Here is a 23333-nt window from a genome sequence, read left to right on the forward strand (position 1 = left end):
TTCTGATCAGGATGTATTATGTCACCTATTATTTTAGACAGGCGCTTGGCCAGTATGGTGGTTAAGATTTTCACATCATAATTTAGCATTGCCAATGGGCGGTATGAGTCGCACAGGTCTGCCGGTTTGTTTGGCTTCAGGATTGGGACCACAAGTGTTTCTCTCATGCTTTCCAGTAATATCCCCCTCTCATATGCCTCTTGGTATACTTTATGTAGCAGAGGTGTGAGGGAGGATTCATAGGCTTTATAAAACTACGAGGGCAACCCATCAGTGCCAGGTGCCTTACACGTGGCCAGGGACCTAATTGCTTCGGTTATGTCCTCAGGTGTGATTTCTGTGTCTAGTGCCATGGCCTGTTCATTAGGCATTTTATGGAGCCCAATCTCGTCCAGCGTGTCCATGATCAGTTCTTGGGGGACCTCATCCGCGTGTGAGTATAGGCGTTCATAGTAATCTTTGAAGACTTCATTGATGCCCTGCTGTGTGTGGTGTATGTTCCCTGCTTCGTCTCGCAACGATGTGGTGGGGTGTCTGGGGTGTTCCCTGCGGCATAGCCAGGCCAGCAGCCTGCCCGGTCTGTCCGCGTCTATATGTGTTCTGTTCGTTTTGACCGTGTGGTCAAACTTTTCTAGTCTGCGCCATGCTGTTTCATTCTCCCCCCTTAGCCTTCGAAGTTCTGATTCCCTTTCCCGGGTGTCTATGGGGGCCGCTTCCAGTTCTCCGATCTCCCTTTCCAGCTGGTCTAAGTCCTTCCTGAGCAATTTCCGGATTCCGCCGGCCTTTGCAATGGTCTCCCCCCTTATCACCGTTTTTAGGGCATCCCATACCGTGCTACTGTGTTCCACGCTACCCACGTTGATTTCTATGTAGCTATCTAGGGATTCTTGCAGTTCTTCTCTAAAGGCAGGGTCCACATGGGAATTGGGGGTCTGGGACCATTGTGGTTCCATGTTACTAGGAGAGGGGAGTGATCAGAGATGGTCCTTCCTAGGTACTGCGCTCCTTCCACCTGAGGTAAGTGTTCCCTGCCGATGAGGATGTGATCTAACCTCGTGTATAGGTTGTGCGGGGATGAATAGTATGAATATCCTCTTACAGCTGGGTGCATTTCTCGCCATATGTCTGTCATGATGCCTACCTCTAAGGAGCCAGGCCGGGCTCAGCAACCCCAGAGGCAGACATCATTTTCCCCAGGGAAGTCTCAGCGGGCCCAAGTCGGGGCCCTTTGGTCTCAGTCCTGGCGCCTTAGGCGCCAGGCTCATAGCGGACCCCAGTCCTGGCGCCTTAGGCGCCAGGCTCATAGAAGAGGATATGTGTTTAAGTGCTTGGGTGCACACTTACCTGATGCAGACCTTGCTGCTTCATCCAGGCCCTCTTGAGGCCTGAATGGGACTACTTAACCTGTAGGACTACTTCACCACCCGGGTGTGGTCGGGGAAGGATACATACCTGATTGGTGGAAGGATACATACCAGGAACTTCTTCCAAGGCTATTGAAACCCCACCCGAACAGCCACACATGCTTCGCGTTGTTCTGCACCTAGCAGCTGGACGCTCACCATGTCAGCTCCTGCATCCTGACTTCAGCCACGCCTGCCAGCACCCTGGAACACCTGCAAGGGGAGAAAGGAAGAGAATAGGAGAAGAAAAGCCCTTACCTGCTAAATCTGCATCCCGGAGTCATTTCTCCAACGGCCCTGAAAAGGAAGACATCATTTTAAAGGCATTTAGTTTCGATCGCTGCAGCGCTGCATTTTACTCACCTTTGCAAGGCGCTTCCATCTTCAGCAGCGATCTTCCGGATTCAGCTACGCCCCGGCGCCTAGAGGAAAAAAGACAAGAACAAAGGTGAGAGGGAGAAAAGGAATAAGGAAAGCTCAGTTTCCTTTTAAGACGTACCTGTTGGATTATTCCCACTGCATTTCGGGTCCTGCCGCTTCCTGGCATCTCCGGACCCTGGCCCCTATGGGGAAAAAAGACAAAGACATTGAATGAGCGAATGCAAAGACATTACCTGAGCGCTCATCCAGAACTGTTTCACTTCGGGTCGGCGCCATATCTCCGGCACTCCGAACCCCGGCCCCTAAGGGGAAAAAGACATAAGCATTAGCGCTTGCTGCAATTAGACAACGAACATTATTATTAAGCTTGAACTTTTGAACAGAACTTTTACAGCGCCTTACCTGAACAGTCAAGCTTACCTGAACTCCCATCAATCCTCAATCCAGTGAAGTAACTGGGTTTCAACGCGCCCCTTCATCAGAAGCAGGATGGAGAGCTCATCCTTCCAAACCCTAAGGACGGTATCCAACGAGCAAGGGAAGCCAGAATAGAGGGGCCCTTCCTGTCCATCTTCAGAGTTCTGCGCCTTCGACGCCGTGCCTCCGTGGGAACCAGGTGAGCGTTACAATGTCTGCCAGGTCCAGTCTATCTATCATTGCAGTCAGAGCTGTTGTTGCTGCTGACGGACCTTTCGGGAGGGGAATGGTTCTATCTAGGTTCGGGTCGCATATGCAATTGAGGTCGCCCCCCCACATGAACAGACCATCTCTGTGTTGTGCAATTTTGGGGTATATCGAATTCAAGTGGGCCGGTATATTGCTATTAGGAAAATAGGAGTTCAGGATGCATACTTCCGTCTCCTCTATGTGTCCCCATAGCATTACAAATCTACCTTCCGGGTCTATTTCTGATTTGGTCAAGCGGAAAGGGAGCTGTGGGTGTATCCAAGTATATACTCCCCTAGCATATCTGGAATAAGCAGTACCAAATCCCTGCCCTCCCCAGTGTGTTTGAAGTTTGGCCATTGAGTCCATGGAGCAGTGGGTCTCCTGTAAGAGTGCTATCATCACCCCCTTCCTGTGCAGATAGGTCTTAATTCTGTTTCTGCGGAGATATGTCCCCAGGCCTCTCACGTTCCATGTCAGTATTTTAATTGCCCTAGTGGTCATGGTGGTTTAAGGTGGGTATGGTAAATATTCTGCTTCTCTCTCTTAAATGCCCGTGGTTGTGGGCCTGATGTTGAAGGTCCCTTCCCTGTGTGGGCCGAGGTACTGGTTTCCCTTTCCCCTCGATCGGCCCCTTCTCCCCCTCTTTTCTTTCCCTTTGGAGACTTACCAACAGTAGTAACGTTCATTCAGGTGAATGAGAACAGTAAACAGTGCAACTTTGAACTGCCCCCAGCAGTTGCTCCCAACTTGCAGCGCTCAGGGGCTCCCGAGCCTTCTGGGGCTTTCCAGGCCTCCCGGCGCGGGTGTTGTGTCGGCGGTATGCCTACACGTGTCTTAAGGGGGTGCGTTGACGTCTTGTTGTGTAGGTTGGTGTGCTCCTGCCCATTATTGCTTCTTTGATGCTGTAGTTTGTCATGCCGTGCTTTGGTTTGTTTATCAACCTGTTGTGCTGACATCAGTCTTTTCCGCCCGGTTCTTCGGGCGTTCAATGTCCTGTGGTTCCTCTTGCCATTCCTTCCTTACCATCTGCAAGGTTGTTGTGTTCGAGCCACATGTTTGCTGCCTCCGGGGTGTCCAGGAAGACCGCTTTACCTTTGTGTATCACTTTGAGGCGCGATGGGTACATCAGCATATACTTCAAGTTGAGTTCACGTAGTCTTGCCTTCACCGGGATAAAGGAATTTCGCGTGCGTTGTAGAGTGGGGGTGTAGTCCGGATACACCACTATTTTGGCATCTTGTCTCCTAATTTCCCCTCCTTCTCTGGAGAATCTTAGTATAGTCTCTCTGTCTCTGAAGTTTAGGACTTTGGCAATCATTGGGCGTGGGTGTGAGCCCGGCAGAGGTCTTTTTTGTAGGGACCTGTGGGCTCGCTCTATAGAGGATCCGTGGGACAGATTGCCGGCCCCGATTTCCTGTTGTAGCATCGTCTCTATAAATTCTGTTGGGTCCGGGCCTTCCATGCCTTCCGGGACCCCAAGGATTCGGATGTTGTTGCGGCGGGCCCACCCCTCCCCATCCTCCGACCGTGCCTCCAGCCTTGCCACCTTTAGTTCGAGGTCCTGTACCCTGGATTTGAGTTCCGTCATGTTGTCTACGTTGTCCTGTAGTGTAGCTTCCACTGAGGTCACTCTTTCAGTGAGGTTGCAGGCATCTTGTCTGATCAATTGTATGTCCGTTTTGACCTCATCGATTTTGGTTTCAAGCGATGTCCGTAGTGCCGTTATTGCCTGTAGTAGCTGCATGTTTGTTGGGTCTCCCTCCTGAGTCGTTTGCACTGCTGTTGCCCCCGTTTCTTGTTGCTGTTTGGGCCTAACTGTTGTAAAGGAGTCCATTGTTGCGGCTTTCGGTTTGCCTTTGGGAGGCGACATCCCCCCGCCCCCGGGTACCCGGTCCTGCACTCCTCCACGGGACTCACTCGCTTGTTCTCAGGCTGTATGGTCAGTGGCTTTCTTCGCTGGAGCCTACGGTGGTGCAGCCCCTCCTGGCAGTCTTATTCTCCTGCGCCGTTGGCGCTGGGCCGCCGGTGGCCCCTATTATTTGGTAGTTGTGCAGTCGTGATGTTAGCCTCCCGCCGTGTCGGGTGTGGGGCACTGTGGCCGGTGTGCCTTCCCCCCTTCCTGGCCTGTGGCGACTCCTGGGCGCTCAGTTGTCGCTGTGCCTTACGCTCCGCAGCGTCTCTTTTCCCTGGACCTCTATTTGTCCGGCTTGCAGGGTGTCTTCGCCTATACTTGGGCTATTCAGGCCGTTCCCGATGGCTGCGTGGGCCCGGGGAGTTGGTCCGTTCCGGGGGCCTTCAGCTGTTTTATGCGAAGGGTTGTGGGGCGCTAGTGCATTTCGGGTGCCGCCTTCTTGCTTGCAGCAGGGACCTCGCGTTACTCACCCCGTTTTCGTGGTGTGCTGATGCGATTCTTCCAGAGGGCAGTGTCCGAGGTCGGAGGTCAGTTCCCCCTCCCAGCGCTGCAGGATTTATGGTGCTGTGCTGCTTTTTCCCCCATAGGCAGGAGGTGGGGAGATGTTGTGTGGTGCGGCCGCTGTCTGCAGGGCGTTTGTTGGGGTTCAGAGGTGGTCCAGGTCTCCCGGATCGGGTCGCCGCGGACCGAATTGTCCGCCGAGGATGGACGTCGTCGCCGGATTCCAGTTAGGGCCCCGATGTCCCCGGAGTGCTCAATGTGCCACTCCGTGCGGCGTTCCTGGCTCTCCTGGAGGCCCACAGCAGCCCAGGCCTCCAGTCCCCGCCCGCTCCCCCTCACCACTCGGCAGCAGAGCGCCCCCTGGTGCCCGTCGGGGGTCAGAGGCGGTCCAGGTCGCCCAGATCGGATCACCGCGGACCGAATTGTCCGCCGAGGATGGCTGTCCTCCAGCCGCCAGATTCCAGGTAGGACCCCGATGCCCCCAGAAGGCCCGGCGCGCCGCTCCGTGCGGTGCTCCCGGCTCTCCTAGGGGCCCACAGCAGCCCAGGTCCCCTGTCCCGGGCCCGCTCCCCCTCACCGTCCGACAGCGGTGTACCCCAGTCGCGCGCGATGATCTCCGTGCAGGGGGGGGGGCTCAGGTGTCCAGAGGCTCCACTTTCTCCAGGGCCGCAAGCGCCGCCTCCCTCAGTTCTCGGCCTCGCCTCGAGGCTCCAGACGAGGTCGCGGCCGCCATCTTTGATTCCGGGGGGCCGGAGCGCAGAGGTTGCGTTTGTGCGCTGCCGGTTTCCGTTTTGTTCGGAATTCACCAGCGGGCGATGCAGGATCGCTTGGGGCAGCTGGGCATATATTTATATGCGTCGTCGGGTTAGGTTGAGTGTTCTTTTTGGAGGATCTGCTTCAGGATCGGGGCAGGAGCTCAAGGCAAGCACGTCCTCAGTCCATGGACCTAGGCCACGCCCCCCCAACTAAACATTATGATGTATACTCCTATGCCCTGTCCCCCTTTCCTCCATCCTGTATGGACGTCCCTCGCGAGGGACTGGAACAGAACCCTTTTTTCACCAGAAAAAATTGCTTTTCCTTTAAATTTACATGCACCCGGCCCCGGGAGCACGTGCTACCTTAACTCCGCCCACTGGTGCCACACCTCAGTCCCCTTTTCTGCATCGACGGGCGCGGACCGATTTCACCAGTGCTCCGGTGTGGGCCTCAAGCCTCTTAATTCCATGCGCTTTTTCCCTAGTCTTAACTTTTTCTATTTTTCAGAAATTGGGAACACCGTTCACTGGTGCGCTAGTCTGTCCCCAGTGCATGTCGTGCAACGGTTCCTTCCCCACGTCAGATCCACACACGCTCTGCCTCCGGTGCCTTGGCGAAGACCACGGATGGGACAGCTGCTCGGCATGTCACGCTCTCTCGCCGCCGTCCCTCAAAAACCAGCTCACGAGGTGGAAAGAGTTTTTCTCCACGACTCCACCGGAGAGCATCAAGGAATATGTAAGGAGAAAGACCAAGAAGGTAAGCATACTCTTCTCTAAAGCACCCCGCAGAGGCAACTCCTTCCTGGGGAAGCATGCTGGTGGGAGGGGTCAGCCGGACCCTTATTCCGGCATAAAGGACACTGCGGCTCTTGCAGCTACCGGGTTAACGACCGAGGGGTTTATGGGCCCTACCGGTTCCACCGCCGAGGAGCTTGCAGGCTCTACTACCGGGCACACGCCTGAGGGGTGCATACATGCAGTGCACCCAGCACTAACGGCCCAATGGCCGAGGGCCAACAGCCTACTAGGCACGCACCTGAGGTGCAAAGTGGGCAGGGCCGATGCGACCAGGCATGCAGTCTGGGCTCAGGCCTGCATCAAAGGCGAACCATATGTGGAAAGCAGGGTCAAGATGGCGCGTGCAGACAAGATGGCGACCAGACCCCCCAAAGGCGGGAAAGCACTACAGCCAGAACAGAAGCACACCAACAACGTGAGCCGCAGAGGCACGAACCCACGGCCAGGGCAGACTGGGTTCCGATCACCTGGACCACGTCGTACCTGACCTTCTCTGGACCTTGGTACAATGAGAGGAGGGCATGCACGCTCGGCGGGGCGGGGGCAGGCAACGGGCGTATTGGCCTTGGGTGGCCTTGCAGTAATGCTCCCAGCCTGCCTGCGAAGACCGCTACTTTGACAGGTTTTTGTCCCTCATGAGGTCCCTACAAATGGTTAACATCTTGAAGGGCATAATACACGATATGCTGCCTCCCGTGCTGCCGCTTCAATCTACTCCTCCGCCTCTGCTACCCGCACCTTTGGTAGCTCTGGTTTCAGTACCGATGCCAGCGCTCTTAGCGCCGACGGAGATGCCCCCTACGTCCCAGGGTTCCAGGCTAATGAGGGGGATCAGCAAGCCACTGATGAAGAAGAGCAAGGCAAGTCTTCCTCAGGAAGGGCCTTCCATGACAAGATAGAGGGCCTACCTGAAAAGCTGGGCAACCACCCCTAAGCCCAAGAAGGGGCAGCCGGAATAGGGTATTGGCGGAAGTGCTCAACATTAAGGAAGAGGCCAAGTCCAGCGTCCCAATACAGAGAGACGTCGAAGCACTGGTGGCTCAAACCACACTCCAATCAGCCAGTCAACAAAAGGCTGGATGCAATGTTCAGGCAGGTGGAGGGCGACACTAACTTTTGTCAGTACACCCGCAGCCATTATCCTCAGTTATAGCAGCAGCATCTATGAATGCCAAGCCGCAGGCTTCCTCTTCGAGTACTTCCGCTTCGGCCCTTCTGGGCAAAGAGGAGAATATGCTGGAGGCCTATGGGAAAAAAAGATGTATTCCAATGCGGACCTACACCTCAGACAGGCCAGCGCTCATTTTATTCTGGCAATTCCAGTAGACATGCAAGCCTCGGTCAAGGCTGTGCTTGCTGAGGCGAAAGTAGTGGCGCAAGATATCATGGAGGCCAGCGTGGCCACATACATACCGCTAGTAGGGCGATCTGTGTGGCAACAGACATGTGTAGTCCAGCCTGGCTTAAGGCCCCCAGGTTCAACCCTGACGTCTAGGATCGAATCCTAGACTTGCCCTATGAGGGTGGCAACCTCTTCCATTCTACCATGGACGAAGAACTCGATAAAAATAAAAGCAGCTTGCAGACGACCAAATCCTTGCCCATTCTACCAAGCCAGCAGCAAAAACTTTCCCTCAGAGCCAATCCCGCTCAGACAAGGTGCAATCCTTGGGCGGATTCTGGGGTTTTCAGGACCGCCGAGCCAGACAGCCAGACATGTCTCCAAGCCAGCATAGGTGGAAACAACATAAGTCTGCGCACAAGGGGTTCTTCCAGTCCCCCTCCCAGTCGTCGGCCTCAGACCCAAAGAAACAATGATGACCCTTTTCAGGTCCATAGCACAGCACACCAGTCAGGGACAGGCTGGCCCTACACAGTCAAGCTTGGTGCATATGCTTTCAGGACTCAAGTGTGATCTTGGTAGTCTACACAGGCTTCCGGCTGCCCCTTCCATCCACTCTCCCTTGTCCCCCCCCCCACAGATCGGAACACCCTAACTCTTAGTGGAGATTCGTTCACTTGTGGAAAGCGAGGCGGGGAAGATGTCCCCTTCACTCAACGTGGCCAGGTTTTTTACTCCTGCAACTTCGCCATTCAGAAGAAGAACCAGGCAGGCCTGCGAGTGGTGCTAGATCTTTCATTCCTCAATCTATACCTACCTTTGCAGAATTTCAAAATGGTGACGCCAGCTATCATAGCCTAGATGCTGTGTGGGGGGGGAAGACTGGACATGCTCCGTGGATCTGAAAGACCCATATCTTCATGTTCCCATACTGCAACCTCACAGGGCCTTCCTCAGGTTCCGGGTCTTGGGTTTGCACTTTAAATACAAAGTGCTACCCTTTGGTCTGAATTCAGCTCCAAGGCTGTTCACAAGATTTATGAACGCTGTGGCAACCCTGCTCAGAAGGGAGGGCCTACATGTATATCCCTACCTCGACGTTTGGTTAGCCAGAGGGGCATAACTGGAGCAGGTCAGGTTCTCAGCGGACAGACTCATGACTACACTTCAAGAGCTAGGGTTTTTGGTCAATTACCAGAAATCGCAGGTCTGCCCTAGTCAAACCATGGTGTTCATGGGGTTGCTGCAAGGCAGAAGCTGTTCCCTATGGGGGAGAAGGTGGCAGCGATCAAGGCTTCTGTCAGCAACTTCCTCAGCAGACCAGTGATGACGGTGTGGTGGTTCCAGGACCTGCCTAGAGTACTAACGGCATGTCTCCTAGCTATTCCATACGCCAGGCTCTGAATGAGGAGGCTGAAGCTGCATTTCGTGGCTTCTTGGAACCAGGAAGCAGGTCAGCAAGGGCGCCTGTCACCATACCCCCTCACTTACAGCAGGACCTCATATGGTGGGCCCAGGAGGGGAACCTCATGTTGGGCAGGCAGTTCTGACCGCCTCCAATACAGCATACTCTGACCACAGACTCTTCTCTCCAGGGGTGGGGTGCGACTCTGGGGGCACAGGCCATGCATGGTCTATGGTCTCGGACCGAGCAGCAGAACTACATAAATGGGCTGGAACTGATGGCCATTTGGCTCGCACTCAAGTGTTTACTTCCAGTAATACGGGGCAATCCAGTGTGTATTCAAACGGACAACTCTACCTGCATGTTCTACTTAAACAAGCAGGCGGGCACCAGACCTCCTCCTCTATGCCGGTTGACTGTAGATATCTGGGAATGGGTGATTGCACAAGATGTTTGGATCTCAGCCGTCCATCTGCCAGGAGAATCCAACCTGGAGGGAGGACAGGCTCAGTCGGTTGGACTCCAGCAATTACGAATGGCAACTGAATGGGAGTGTGCTCCAGGACATTTTCAACAAATTGGGCCATCCGGCCACAGACCTGTTTGAGGCAGAGAGCAACCAAACTTGTCAGCAGTTCGCTTCCTGGAGCTGGAAGGGGCGCGGCTCCCTCGGAGGTGTGCTTCAGATAGCATGTGGGCGTATGCATTCCCACCCACACCACTCATTTACAAGGTAGTGAGCAAGATCAGGCAGTCGCAGCAGCTGTGTCTCATCCTCATAGAGCCGTGGTGGCCTGCCAGGCCCTGGTTCTCTGACCTTTGTCAGATGTCAGCCCAGCCAGAGATTCCCCTCCCGCTTGAGAAGGGCCCTCTCCTGGCCCAGCAGGGGGGCACAGTCTTGCATCCCTATCCAGCGATGCTAGCCCTAGCAACTTGGTACCTGAGCAGGTAACTCTTCAACATCTCCAGCTCTCTCGTGACAATCTGGAAATCATGCAGGGAGCCAGGAGCTTTTCTACGCGAAAGCCGTAAAAAAGCAAATGGACCAGGTTCTGCCTATGGTGCAAAGAAAATGGTTTGATCCCCTGCCTGCACTCTGGGCCAGATTTTTTCTTCTCGGCCCACTTGGCTATATCAGGGGTCCAGATGGACACCGGCTGGACTTACCTAGCGGCTATTGGCGCATACAGGAACTCGTACATGTTTACTTTCTCTTCTGCCAATCCTGTTGTAAAAAGGCATCTAACAGACTGTACCCACCGGTCAAACGACCGCACCCACTCTGGGATCTTAACCTGGTGCTCGGTGCCCTGGCGCACAAGCCTTTTGAACCTATGGCCATGATAGATATCAAACTGGTCATGCTAAAGACAGCACTCTTAGTGGGTCTTACTTCTGCTCGCAGAGTCAGCAAAATACAGGCATTAGTGGCTTCAGAGGCCTATAGTAGGTTTCATCGGTACAAGGTTGTGCTTTGCATGCACCCCAAGTTCCTCCCAAAGGTGGTTTCCTCTTTCCACATGAATGAGGAGATTGTGCTCCCCACTTTCTTTCCAGACCCCAATGAAGAGGCAGAAAGGGCTCTTCACTGCCTAGACGTCAGGAGAGCATTCAAATTCTATCTGGGCAGAACCAAGATCTTACGCAAAACGGACATCTCGTTTGTTACGTTCTGCGGCTCAAAGCCAGATCGGCAAGCGTCCAAAGCTTCCATAGCTATGTGGATGACGACAGCGATCCAGGTGGCATACAAGGTGCACTGTAAGAATCCACCAAAGGACATGCATGCTCATGCCATCAGTGCCAAGGCTGCAGCGTCGCTTTTCAGCGCCACGTGCCATTGCAAGTGATTAACAGGGCAGCAACATTGGCCACCACACCAGCCTTTTCCAAACATTACTGCCTGGATACCAGTGCCAGGGCTGACACATCTTTGGCCAAGCAGTCCTGCGTAATCTCTTTGCATAGATTGGCAAGCTCTCCTCCGCAGGGCGGTTGTGTCAGTGGTAATTGCCCATACAGGATAGAGGAAATGGGACGGGTCGTAGGAGTAATTAAGTGTTACTCCGGAGTGACTAACGTATTCATAGTCCATAGTCCCCTTTCCTCTATACGTCCACCATCCTTCCCCCTAAAAAGGCGAGTAAAGTTGTTCAACATAATACAGCCGACGCATCAAAGGGGACTGAAGTGTGACACCAGTGGGTGGTGTTAAGAGAGCCATGCTCCTGGGGCTGCGATCCTGCGCGCCTGTAAATTTAAAGGGAAAGTGATTTTTTTCTGGTGAAAAAGGGTTCAGTTCCTGTCCCTCGCAATGGATGCCCATACAGGATGGAGGAAAGGGGACTTTGGACTAGGAGTAAGTTAGTCACTCCGATGTGTACACTTAATTTTTTTAACGGAACATTCACCTTTCGCTATTTTTCCCATTCATTTTTTTTGCACTGGATGTAGAAGTTCTGCTGAAAGACACATTCTTCTGTTTTTTAAACTTGACCGATTTCAATATTCCTACCAAATGTGAACTGATATGCATTTTCACATGCTTTAAGATATGGGACTGTCTTGATTGTCTTCTCTCGTTTGTTGCTTTGTCAATACAGTACAATAATGCTTAGTAGGGACTTTAACCTCTCCAATTCACTATAATATAAGTCTGGAGAAATAAGTTTACCTGAATTGGTGTATTCTTTTTAATGCTTATCAAGTTTGATACTTTTGTCATAGTTCTAGTTTTAAATCTTACATTTGTTTTACGGATTTTAGGTAGCCTAGAGGACATGCTTCGAATATATGAGGAAGTGGGTAAGAAACATCCCAGAGCTGTCTCACCCAGAAGGTTGCCACTAAACATTGTTACGGGTATGTTTTTTTTTAAGTTAATTAGGTGGGCCTTTTGAAGTTTTCAACTAACACTCTGTTGTGTCTTCTGTTTACACTAACTAGTGCATTCACTCTTTAACTGCTTAAAAGTTCTTGTGTGTCAATGCTAATATTGATTTATTTTTCATATTTTTTAAGTAGCCTTTTATAAAAAAATTTAAAAAATTGGAAAGCCCCCCCCATAAACTCCATGGCACGCTCTAGATGTCATCTCAATTGCTTACATGCCTTCTATCCTGGTTGCTCTTCTCAGTATACCTTACCAGTGCCGTTTATCCCCTCCCACTTGCACCTTATTCCACAAATTCTTCCCAAAGCTTTAATTGTTTTTTTGGTGAGCCTGTTTACATACTGTCTTCATCAATCCTGGATTTGTCCATAGTAGCATAGGCTGTTCACACTTCCGTTTTACTAAACTGTCTCTTGGCAAGCGTAAAGGACAAAGGTCTCATTGATTTGTCATATAACGCATGTTGTCTGCTATATAATCGGCAATATCAGTGAGCGCGCCAGATAAGATTTTTAAGTGGGAATATTTTACTCCTTATTTTTAAAAGTTGGGAGTACAATTATTTTTTGGGTTTAGGGAGTACAAATGTACCTTTCATTCCCAATAGGAGTATTTTTAAGTATGTAAGATTAAATGTTTGCTCTAAAGCAGATCTTTTTGTGTAATCTTTATTTCACTACATCTAATAATTAACTGTAATCATGGAGAACATATTTTTAAAGTTCCTCTTCAGATAAGGCACTATTAAGGGTTCCTTCTTGCAGCACTGTTCTGCTAGGTTCAGAGATACGAATAGATCTTTGGGGATGTATGGGTGGAAGCTGGGACATTTTTGTGTGCCATTTTATCATTTTTGTGTTGAATACATTTACCCCTGATTTTTTTGGGGGGGAGAATTTGTCTGTTTTAGGTAGTAAAAGTGTCTTGTACACCACTGATTTGTAGGACTGCTGCACCTCTGGGCTACTGAGACTGTATCCTTGGCTACAGAGTTGGCAGTGATCCCCAGCATTTGGTTTGTCTCTTAGTTTGTTTCTGTTATCGTCTACACGTCTTGCGTCTCCATTTCTGTGCAAGAGTCTTTGCCTTCATATCCCCAATTGCGACTTCTGATGTCTCTGGAAAGTTTGATATGTTCTTTTCTCATAAGTGCAAAACTTTTTGTTTGGCTTTGGCCCATTGGTTAACTTTGAGCAAAAGCCGGTTTCTAACCGTGACTTTTGCTGACTTTTAAAGATCAGCTTTTCGTATGACTGTGGAGCTTTTCTTTTGGGTTCATGCCTTTAAATAACATTGGGTTTCCCTCCAGATTGGAAACCATATCGCTAACATTGGATTTTGGACTTTGAGAACTGAATCCTTGCCATCGAATTCTGATTTTGAAGGTAGACTGTTGTACTGCCTATTTTAAGCTGGGGGTTAAATAACAATGTCGAATCCGATGAGGACTTCGAGGTTCAACCCTTCATGGATTGAGAGCATCAAATATCCATTTCAGACCTGCACCGCATTTAGCTTTGCTGCATTGGGAAAGGCCACAATGCTCAGTACTGTGCGTTGTACCAATCGATGCACACAATAGCGCTTTGAAAATGTGAAGTAAAACCTTTTACCTTTCTCTACAAGAAAAAAAGTTGATAAGCGGAACTGTTCAATGTAGCTTGGTGTGGACCCGTGGCACTGAGGAACTGTCACCATTCCGGAAGGACAAAAAGAAGAAATAGCAAGTGGTTGAGATCTCCTGGCGCTTCTTCACTGCATCATGCTCCTATGTCCCATCCCCTTTCATTCATACTACATGGGTGTCCCTCGCTTGGGACGGGAACGGTACCTTTTTCACCAGAAAAAATGCCCTTACCCCTTTAAAATTTAGTCGCGCGTGGCCCCGGGACCATGCGCTCCTTGACCTCACCACCACACCTCAGTCCTTTTTTACGCGTTGATGGGAGCCAACCTGCTTCACATACGTGGCGGTTCAGGCCCTTTTCCTCCTCATAATTCCACGCGTTTTCTTCCGTCTTCCCCTGGGATCTCGGTCCCAAGTTTTCTTTAATCCTTTCTAACATCTTAATTTCCACCGGCCTCAGGTGCCTCGCACCTCCCCAGCACATATTGGCACAGGCGGGCTTTAGTAGGTGCCCTTCCTGCGACGGATCCTTTCCTATGTCAGATCTGCACACACTCTGCCTCCGCTGCCTAGACGAAGACCACGGCTCTGACGGCTGTCCAGCGTGCAACACCCTTTTTCCCCAGTCATTCAAGATCCGGTTCGCTAGGTGGAGGTTGCTGTTCTCCAGGTCTCCCGCAGAGCAGATCAAGGATTATGTGCGCAGGAAGACGAATGCCAAGGTAAGTATTCTGTTCTCCAAACCACCCCGCAAAGGTGATTCCTTCCCCGCGAAGCAGCCAGGCGGGAGGGACCAATCAGGCCCTGTCCACCAGGCAAGACACTGAGGCTCAACAAACTAACTGCAGAGGGGTCCACGGATCCTCCCGATCCCACTGCTAAGGGGCCATTCAGCTCTAATACTGGGATATCTCCCGAGCGGCTCTGCCCTGCTACCAGACCTTCAAGCAGCAGCACTACCAGCTCTATGTCCTAGGGCAATCAGCCTACCAGGCAAGTGCTCGAAGGTGCACAAGAGGCACAAACCCGCACAAAATAGTAAACGGTAGAGGCCAGACCCAGTACAGCATCAGACACTGGTGTGTCGGGCCAAGACAAAATGGTGGAACAGCATGACAAAATGACAGCACATGAGGACACGCACTTCTCCAGCATGGGGTCTGGCATGGATTCACATGCTCATGAATATTCCCCGTCGTCAGGCTGGGAATCCTCGGTAAAGAAAAAATCAGTATCAGTTTCGTTTCTGATCTGTCTTTCGTAGTAGTAACCAATCACTGATCTCTGCGTCATACTGACCACAGCCAATGACTGCCCTCTACCTAAGCCCCGCCTCTGGCAGCCATCTTCAGATTTTTACCGCACGTTCAAGTGTTGGGATCCTCGTGCTATTGCTCTCGAGCGTTAGTGCTTTTTTTCACGTTTTTGCTCAGAAAAAATTCTCTTTTTTCGGTCAAAGAGCCTCAAGCTCCACCGTCTCTTCATCCGATTAACGGGGACCCGTGTCGGATTCGTCTGTGCCCCTCAAGGGTGAAGATTTCGTCGAGCCACGCTTTTGGAGGATTCCAGAAGTTTCTCAGGCCCATCTCGGACATGGCCCAGGAGAAGGGAAGCTCGACGCCCGGAAAGCTGCTCAGGGTCTGCCCTGGATTCCAGCTTCAGAATGTCTTTAATGAGGACGAACACTCCCTTTGCCTTTACTGCCTACATGAGGACAAGACGCACTGTGCGTTTTGTGGCAATATGTCGGAGCGGACCATGAAGGACCGCCACCAACGTCTCGCCAACTGGCTGGAAGGAAAGAGCCGGTCAGGTGAGAAGAAGAAGAAGAAATCCGAGCGGTCTTCTAAGACCTTTGAGGGCGCCCCGGCGACGGGGGTCCAACAGAAGGCCAAGCACCGCGAGTCCGCTGGCACCGGGACCGCCGAACGGTCGGGCTCTACGGGCGCCAGGCAGGGCGCATCCTCCCCGGCGCCATCAACCACGAGCCAACGCTCTGGCTCGGGTAAGAGGAAGGCTGAGCAACCGGCAAAGCTTCTGGAGAGACCCCGGTCGAGCTCGAAGGACCCATCGGAGGGGGAGCGAGGCTGTGACCCTCCCCCCAAGGAGAAGGTGGTGAGCGCACCTAGGGTGGTGAAAGCCTTAATCCATTCGGCCAAGTCCTCTATCGAGACAGTCGCGGCGGCCCTGGCTCAGCCTGTGGAGGCTACACCAGTGGTGGCGACCTCGGGGCCCAGAGTCTCCCTGCCACCGCGGAGGGAGTCCTCTTTCTTGCCCATCGACAGGACCCCCGTGAAACCTCCGACGGACAAGAAAAAGGGGGGGCAGGAGGTCGTCGTGGATTCGGCCTCAACCTCTGAGGAGGAGCTGATCGAAGTCTTAAGCCACGGCGTTGGCGTGGAAGAAGACCAGCCCGTCGGGAGGGACCCCGGCGTAGGAGACGACAAGAACGTCGAGGGTGCCGACGGGGCCCCTGACCGCCCGTCGGACTCCCCCCTACCAGTGCCGCAAGACAACTCGGTGGCCATTTTGTTGGCTATACAGTCCTTATGCTGTGAGATAAGGACGAGACTGCCGTTACCACCGACGGAGGAACCGCTCCCGACGGGGACCCGGAACCAGGCCCTTCTGGGAGCCCTCCTCCTAAGAGAAGAAGGGTTCATCCTCCACCTCCTTTTCAGCCATCGCGCCCTGTTCAGCCCTCCTCCCCGTCCACGACACGTGGGGATGATACGGGGACTGACACGGCCGCAACGGGTACGGACGACGAAGTTTACGACGAGGATCTCCCGTCGTCACCTCCCACCCGGGCTTCCCCGCCCGACGAGATTGGATCGTTTCACTCCATGATCGCCAGGGCATCCGAGCTTTTCCAGCTCTGCCTGGAAGAGAAGAAGAAGGAAGGTTTCCTTTATCAACGTCGCGAGGCCTAGAGGAAGACGGTCCTCGCTATACCTCTACTGGACGATATTTGGGATGAGGGCCTCGCCCTCCTCAAGAACCCATCCACGACGCCGGCTAGAAGGGATCGGTACGAGAAGAAGTACAGGGTCCCTGACGTGGCCCCCTTGTGCCTCCGGGCACAGCCGACTCCGGACTCGGTCGTCTCTGCGGCGGCCAGGAAGAAAGCAGGGGGGGGCACGGCCTCTACGTCGACCACCCTGCCGGACGGCGAGGCTAAGAAATTGGACACGATGGGACGCAGAGTCATCTCGTCGGCAGCGACGACGATTAAGGCGGCCAACGCCTTGGCTATCGTAGCCCGCTACGACAGGGAGTTGTGGTACAAACTGGCCCCCCTGCTGGACTTCCTACCGGACGACAAGAGGGCGGAAGCCCTAGAGATCTTGCAGGAAGGAGAGGTGGAGTCGGACCATGCCATTACGATCACGACAGACATTGCGGACACTGGATTCCGCCAGTTGGGCAACGGGGTGTGCCTTAGGCGGCGTGGATGGCTCAGGGATACGGACTTCCGTCAGGACGTGCAGACCAGAGTCTTGGACATGCCGTTCGACGGAAACAACCTGTTTGGTAAAACAGTGGACGATTCCCTTCAAGCCATCAAGGCGGACACGGAGACGGCCCGGGCTCTGGGGGTTCTCCAGCAACGGCGGCCGCCCTTTCGGAGCGGCGGAGGCAAACAGGGTGCCTCCAAAGGTTCCAGCGGCGGATTTTCCACCTACCGTCAAGCGGCCCGCTCGTCCTCTCAGGAAGCTCACAGGGGACGAGGCAGGTCAGGCGGACCCCGTCGTCGTCGCCAGGGAGGGCAAGGCGGCAAAGCCTCGTCGAAGCAGGACTGAACCGGCTGCGGGGTCGGGCCCCCACCGAAGCACCCCGGTGGGAGGCCAGCTGGCGAGCTTCGTCAGCGTGTGGGAGTCCATCTCCATCGACCGTTGGGTGCTGGACGCCCTAGCTCAGGGTCACGCGCTCGAGTTGCTAAAGAAGTGCCCACGCGTTCCCCCTGTGGCCAGGAAGGAACATCACGTCCCTCAACTTCTCTTGGAGGTAAAGGCGATGCTCAAGAAGGGCGCCATCGAGCTCGTCCCAAAGAGGCTTAGGGACTCCGGAGTTTACTCAAGATACTTCCTCGTGAAGAAGAAGACAGGAGGATGGCGTCCCATCCTGGACCTACGAAGACTGAACAAATTCATCAAGGCACAGAAGTTCCGGATGGTCACCCTCCAACACGTCCTGGGTCAGCTGGAGGAGGGCGATTTCCTGTCGTCGTTGGATTTGGAGGATGCCTACTTCCATATCCCCATCCTAAAGGGGCACCAAAGGTTTCTCAGGGTCGTGGTCCAAAGGCGTCACTACCAGTTCAAAGCCCTTCCCTTCGGTTTGAGGTCGGCATCCAGGGTGTTCACCAAATGCCTCGCACCGGTGGCGGTGCAGCTTCGCCGAGAGGGGATCCACGTCTACCCCTACCTGGACGACTGGCTCATCTGCGCAAAGACGAAGGAGCTCGCCGTGGAGCACACGGCAAGGACTGTCCAACTACTCATGGACCTGGGATTCTCCATAAACTACGCCAAGTCCCACCTGGTGCCCTCGCAAGTCGCACTGTTTCTGGGAGCGAAGCTCGACACAGTGTCGCTTCTGGCCTCTCTGTCGAAGGAAAGGACGAGGACCATCTTGGGCAAGGTACAGCGGATGCTGGTTGCGGACGCGGCCAGGGTGAGGTCCATCAAATCCCGCCTCGGAATGATGTCTTCTTGCATTTATCTCGTCCGCCTGTGCAGGCTTCGGATGCGCCCGTTACAGGAGTTCCTGGACGTGCGTTGGATCCAGAGGACGGGCAGCTTCGAGGAGAGGATCACACTCGACGAAAGTTTCCGACGAGCAATCCGGTGGTGGGGCACCCGCGCGCATCTGACGGCGGGTGTGGACTTCCAGACCCCCGACCACCAAGAGACAGTGACCACGGATGCCTCCCTGGAAGGGTGGGGAGCGCACACCGAAAATCTGCACGCGAGAGGCCTTTGGCTCCCGACAGAGAAGTCCCTCCATATCAACGTCCTGGAGCTCCGTGCAGTGTTTTGGGCCCTCAGGTCCTTCCTTCCGTCCCTCAAGGGCAAGGTGGTGAGGATCTTCACCGACAACACCACCACCATGTTCTACATCAGGAAGCAGGGCGGCACCAGATCCCGAGCCCTGTCCAGGGAGGCGCAGGATCTGTGGCATTGGGCCGTCGCCCAAGGGATGTTTCTGGTGCCGTTGCATCTGTCAGGAATAAAAAACACCATCGCCGACTCGCTCAGCAGAGAGCTGCGCTCGTGCCACGAGTGGGAACTACGTCAGGATCTAGTGGACCGCCTCTTCCGACGGTGGGGCACTCCCCAGATCGATCTGTTCGCGACGGCGACAAACTCCAAGTGCCAGAGGTTCGCCAGCAGGTTTCCCCAGCCGAGGAGCATGGGCGATGCTTTCTCGTTCCCCTGGGAGGGCCTGTTTCTATACGTGTTCCCTCCATTGCCATTGCTGATCCAGCTCATCAACCAGCTCAAGAGATTACAGTGCAGGATGAAACTCGTCGCACCTGCGTGGCCGAGGCAGATATGGTTCCCGGACCTTCTGAACTTGTCAGCGTCCCCGTCAATCAAGCTGCCGTTGGACGCGGATCTTCTCTCCAGGGAAGGAGGCGCCATCCTCCATCACGACCCAAAGTCGCTGAACTTGCAGGTCTGGCTCCTGCAGCGTTAGAGTTTGGAGGATACGACATACCGGCCGACTGCAGAGAGGTTCTTGCAAAGGCCAGGGCGTCCTCAACTCTTAAATGCTATGGACACAAATGGAAGAGGTTCTCTGTCTGGTGCCACGCACAGAAGATTAACCCTCTACGGATTACGGCTCCTCAAGTACTGCCGTACCTTCTGACGCTGGCCAAGGCTGGGCTGGCTCACGCGTCCATCAAGATTCATCTTGCTGCGATCTCCCGATACACCAGAACCACGGGGTGGACGTCTTTGTGGTCTCATCGTCTGGTGAAAGAATTCATGAAGGGACTGTTCAGATCGTTCCCGCCGGTGAAGGCTCCGGCCCCGGCGTGGGAGCTCAACGTGGTGCTGACCAAGCTCATGGACCTCCGTTCGAGCCTCTGCACTCGGCTCCGTTGAAGTTCTTGTCGTGGAAAACAGCGTTCCTTGTGGCCATCACCTCCGCACGACGAGTGGGAGAGATCCAGGCCCTTTCCTGCAAGCCACCGTACTTGACTTTTCACGACACGAGGGTGGTGCTCAGGACGCACCCCTCCTTCATGCCCAAGGTGCCGTCGGACTTCCACCTCAACGAACCCTTAGTGTTGCCTGTTTTCTTCCCGTCGCCTTCGTCGCCGGCCGAAAGGACTTTGCACTCGCTGGATGTGGCTAGAGCACTGAAGTTCTACGTGGACCGCACGAAGGGTTTTCGGAAGACGTCACAACTTTTTGTGAACTTTGGACCTGTCAATCAGGGGAAGACTCTCTCAAAGGCCTCCATTTCCAGGTGGCTCTCCGGCTGTATCATGTACTGTCATCGGTTGGCAAACCGACCGCTGCCTGGCCGTCCGAGAGCCCATTCCACCAGAGCGATCGCAGCTACCACGGCGTTCCTATCTGGTGTGCCCTTGCTGGACATCTGCAGGGCTGCTACGTGGAGGTCGACACACACCTTCACGAAATTCTACTGCGTCGACCGGGATTCCAGGGAGGAGTCCAGGGTCGGCCAAGCAGTGCTGCGCAACCTGTTCGCCTAAGGTGAGCCTGGTGAGGAGGTAAGAATTGCTTAATGTTGAGTTTGATGTAATGCTTAATGTTGAGCCTTTGCCACCTCCCGTGGTTGTGCATGTGTGTACTGCTATGTATTCTTTATTCATGAGCATGTGAATCCATGCCAGACCCCATGCTGGTACTGCTATGTATTCTTTATTCATGAGCATGTGAATCCATGCCAGACCCCATGCTGGAGAAGGAACAAGTTACTTACCTGTAACTGTTGTTCTCCAGCATGGGTCTGGCATGGATTCACATGCAAACCCTCCCGCCTATCCCTCTGCGGCTCTTCACTTGGTCATACTGCCACTTCACGTGCTACCAAATCTGAAGATGGCTGCCAGAGGCGGGGCTTAGGTAGAGGGCAGTCATTGGCTGTGGTCAGTATGACGCAGAGATCAGTGATTGGTTACTACTACGAAAGACAGATCAGAAACGAAACTGATACTGATTTTTTCTTTACCAAGGATTCCCAGCCTGACGACGGGGAATATTCATGAGCATGTGAATCCATGCCAGACCCATGCTGGAGAAGAACAGTTACAGGTAAGTAACTTGTTCCTTCTCAGAACATTAGAGACTGGACTTCACTCCGACAGTGCAAGGGTCTCCCATGGTTACCCCTCAATTAACCTTGTGCACATCATACCCAGTGCCCTCGGGACAGGGATGCTACACCAAGCTCTATTACGCACAGAGCAGGCAGGGCGTGGGAAGAGAGCAGCCCTCCCCTCCATTCACACCATCTGGGGCGGCGCATTATCGCACATCCCCTGCCTGCGAGGAGCGATTTCTGACAAATTCCTCATGCTGATGAAATCTCCTTAGATGGGCAGCATACTCAAGTGGATTAAGTGTCAATGCTTCCACCAGCGCCTGCACAGCCTTTGGCTCCAGCACAGCTGCAGACGGTTGCACCTATAACTGTCACAGTTGCCCGCGCAGCTTATCATTGCGGCTCTGCCTCCACCACCACTACCCCTCAGGCCACAGTGCCTGGACCCTCCTGGCGCCACAAATCAGACTGATACGGATGAAGAGAAAGATCCTGACATTTCTTCTTCGGCGAGGGCATTCTATGACAGGCAGGACAGGTTGGCAGAGTATCTGGGAACAACCAGACTGGGGTGGGGGTCCTAGCAGAGGTCCTCAGTCAGATCAGCCACTAGGACCAGCATTCCGTTCCAAATGGACGTGGAAGCCCTGACAAAGAAAGGATGGGCAAAGCTGCACTCAACGTAACCCACCAACAAAAGGCTGGACGCGAAGTACAGGCAGGCGGAAGCGGATACCCTACTCAACGGTCCACCCGTAGCCGCATTCAACGTTGATAGCGGCGTCCATGTACACTAAGCCCCAAACATCCACATCATCGTCCTCTAAATCCGCCTTATTGGCTAAGGAAGAGAAGGTGCTAGAGGCCTATGGGAAGAATGTCTATTCCAACGCCTATCTCCACCTGCGTCAAGCCAATGCAGACGCTATGCTGGCCGCTGAAAATCAGAGGCTATGGAGGGAGAATGCAGAAATTCTCACGGACCTCCCGGTTCATAAGGAAGTCTCCTTGAAGGCTGGGTTGACTGAGGCCAAGATAGTGGTACAGGACCTAATGGAGTCCACTGTAGGGCAAATCGACACAGCCGGCAGGGCAATCTATGTGGCCACAGATATGAGGCGGACAGTGTTAGGGAGAACTCTCCAGAATGGCTAATTTCCCTTACCTACTGAGTCCCTCAGCAGCTTTGCTGGATTCCTAGGATTTATTCTTTTCACCTGGTAAGAGTGTGAGCCTTTTTTTCCCACTCTTACATGTGTTTTTCTGTGTGTTTAACATTTTCTTGTGTTCATAGACTGGAGCCTCACCTACTCCATAGGCATCATCTTTCTACTGTGTTACACAGCACCTTCAGTGCAGTGACACATGGTTGTCTTTTAGACTTCCCAACTCAGACTCCATTTTCTGGGAGTGACTGATGTCTCCCAGAGCATGTAAAGTTGCCATTGACTTTATTAGTCTTTTTGCTATCCACAGACCCAGTACAAACTATCTTACCTAACGTACTGGAAAGGGTTAATATTTATCCCTTTTTGTCTGTTTCTCTTGGTGCATTGTTTTGCTCCCTTTTCATCAAGACTTGGCTGGTGGCAGTGGTAACTACCCTATTTTTCCTACCGCAGTATCTTAAATAACCTTGGTATTGTTTTAGGCTATCTTGGTAGCCTCAAACTTAAACCCTCTAGACCATATACGTTTTATATGGTTCCAGCTGGGTTTATTTGCCATTTCTTTTTGAAAATCTGTTTCTCATCTTTTACTCTGCGCGCCAAACCATGTTTGGTCCCTTTGTTTGCCGTCCTTTAGCGGGCTTCTACGCAGAAGCCCTCCTTAGCCGCCTGAAAGTCTGGGTAGGCAGGATGTGAGGGAGAGGTTTTAGGACCCCTGCCATGGGTTCCCTTGGTAACCCAAGTCGCACTCCTGTTTGATTGGCTAGGTAATTGTCCCGCCAAGACAGCCACCCACCCTGCTGTGTGATTGACCGCTAGGCTGTGTGAATGGGGGGAAACTGCATAAAAAGCAGGTCTCTGGGTCTGGAATGGCAGAGTTGCCACTGGAACGAAAGAACCGACGAGGAGCTGACAGAAGAGGACCCCTACAACTACTGAACCTCCCAGTGAAGCCCTGCTGCAGGTCAGAATCTTCAGACTCCAACAACAGAGAAGATCTACCAGGAATCTTCTTCCCCCTGAGCTGGTGGTACCAACCAGTTAGCCCAAACTGCAAGCCAGGACTCCCTCCTCTGGTCGAATTTTCTGTACAGAGCTACAGTGAACCGGATAGCCAGGAAGGTCGGACCCTGCTTGGGTTTTAAGGAGCGCACCTTTTATTTGTTG

At 53.2% G+C, this 23333-nt stretch overlaps 1 protein-coding gene across 6 annotated transcripts in view; it reads left to right on the forward strand.

Moving 5' to 3' along the window:
* Nucleotides 1–23333, forward strand: part of NAA16 (N-alpha-acetyltransferase 16, NatA auxiliary subunit) — a 2654788-nt gene that overhangs the window by 1360888 nt on the left and 1270567 nt on the right. For all 6 annotated transcript variants that reach the window (XM_069640524.1, XM_069640525.1, XM_069640523.1 and 3 more), the window contains exon 8: nucleotides 11939–12034. In XM_069640524.1, the coding sequence (XP_069496625.1) occupies nucleotides 11939–12034 (96 nt within the window). The remainder of the gene's footprint in view (nucleotides 1–11938; nucleotides 12035–23333) is intronic.

This window comes from Ambystoma mexicanum, chromosome 7q, assembly GCF_040938575.1.
Source record: "Ambystoma mexicanum isolate Mex_15411 chromosome 7q, UKY_AmexF1_1, whole genome shotgun sequence".
In the NCBI taxonomy this organism is placed as follows: domain Eukaryota; kingdom Metazoa; phylum Chordata; class Amphibia; order Caudata; family Ambystomatidae; genus Ambystoma; species Ambystoma mexicanum.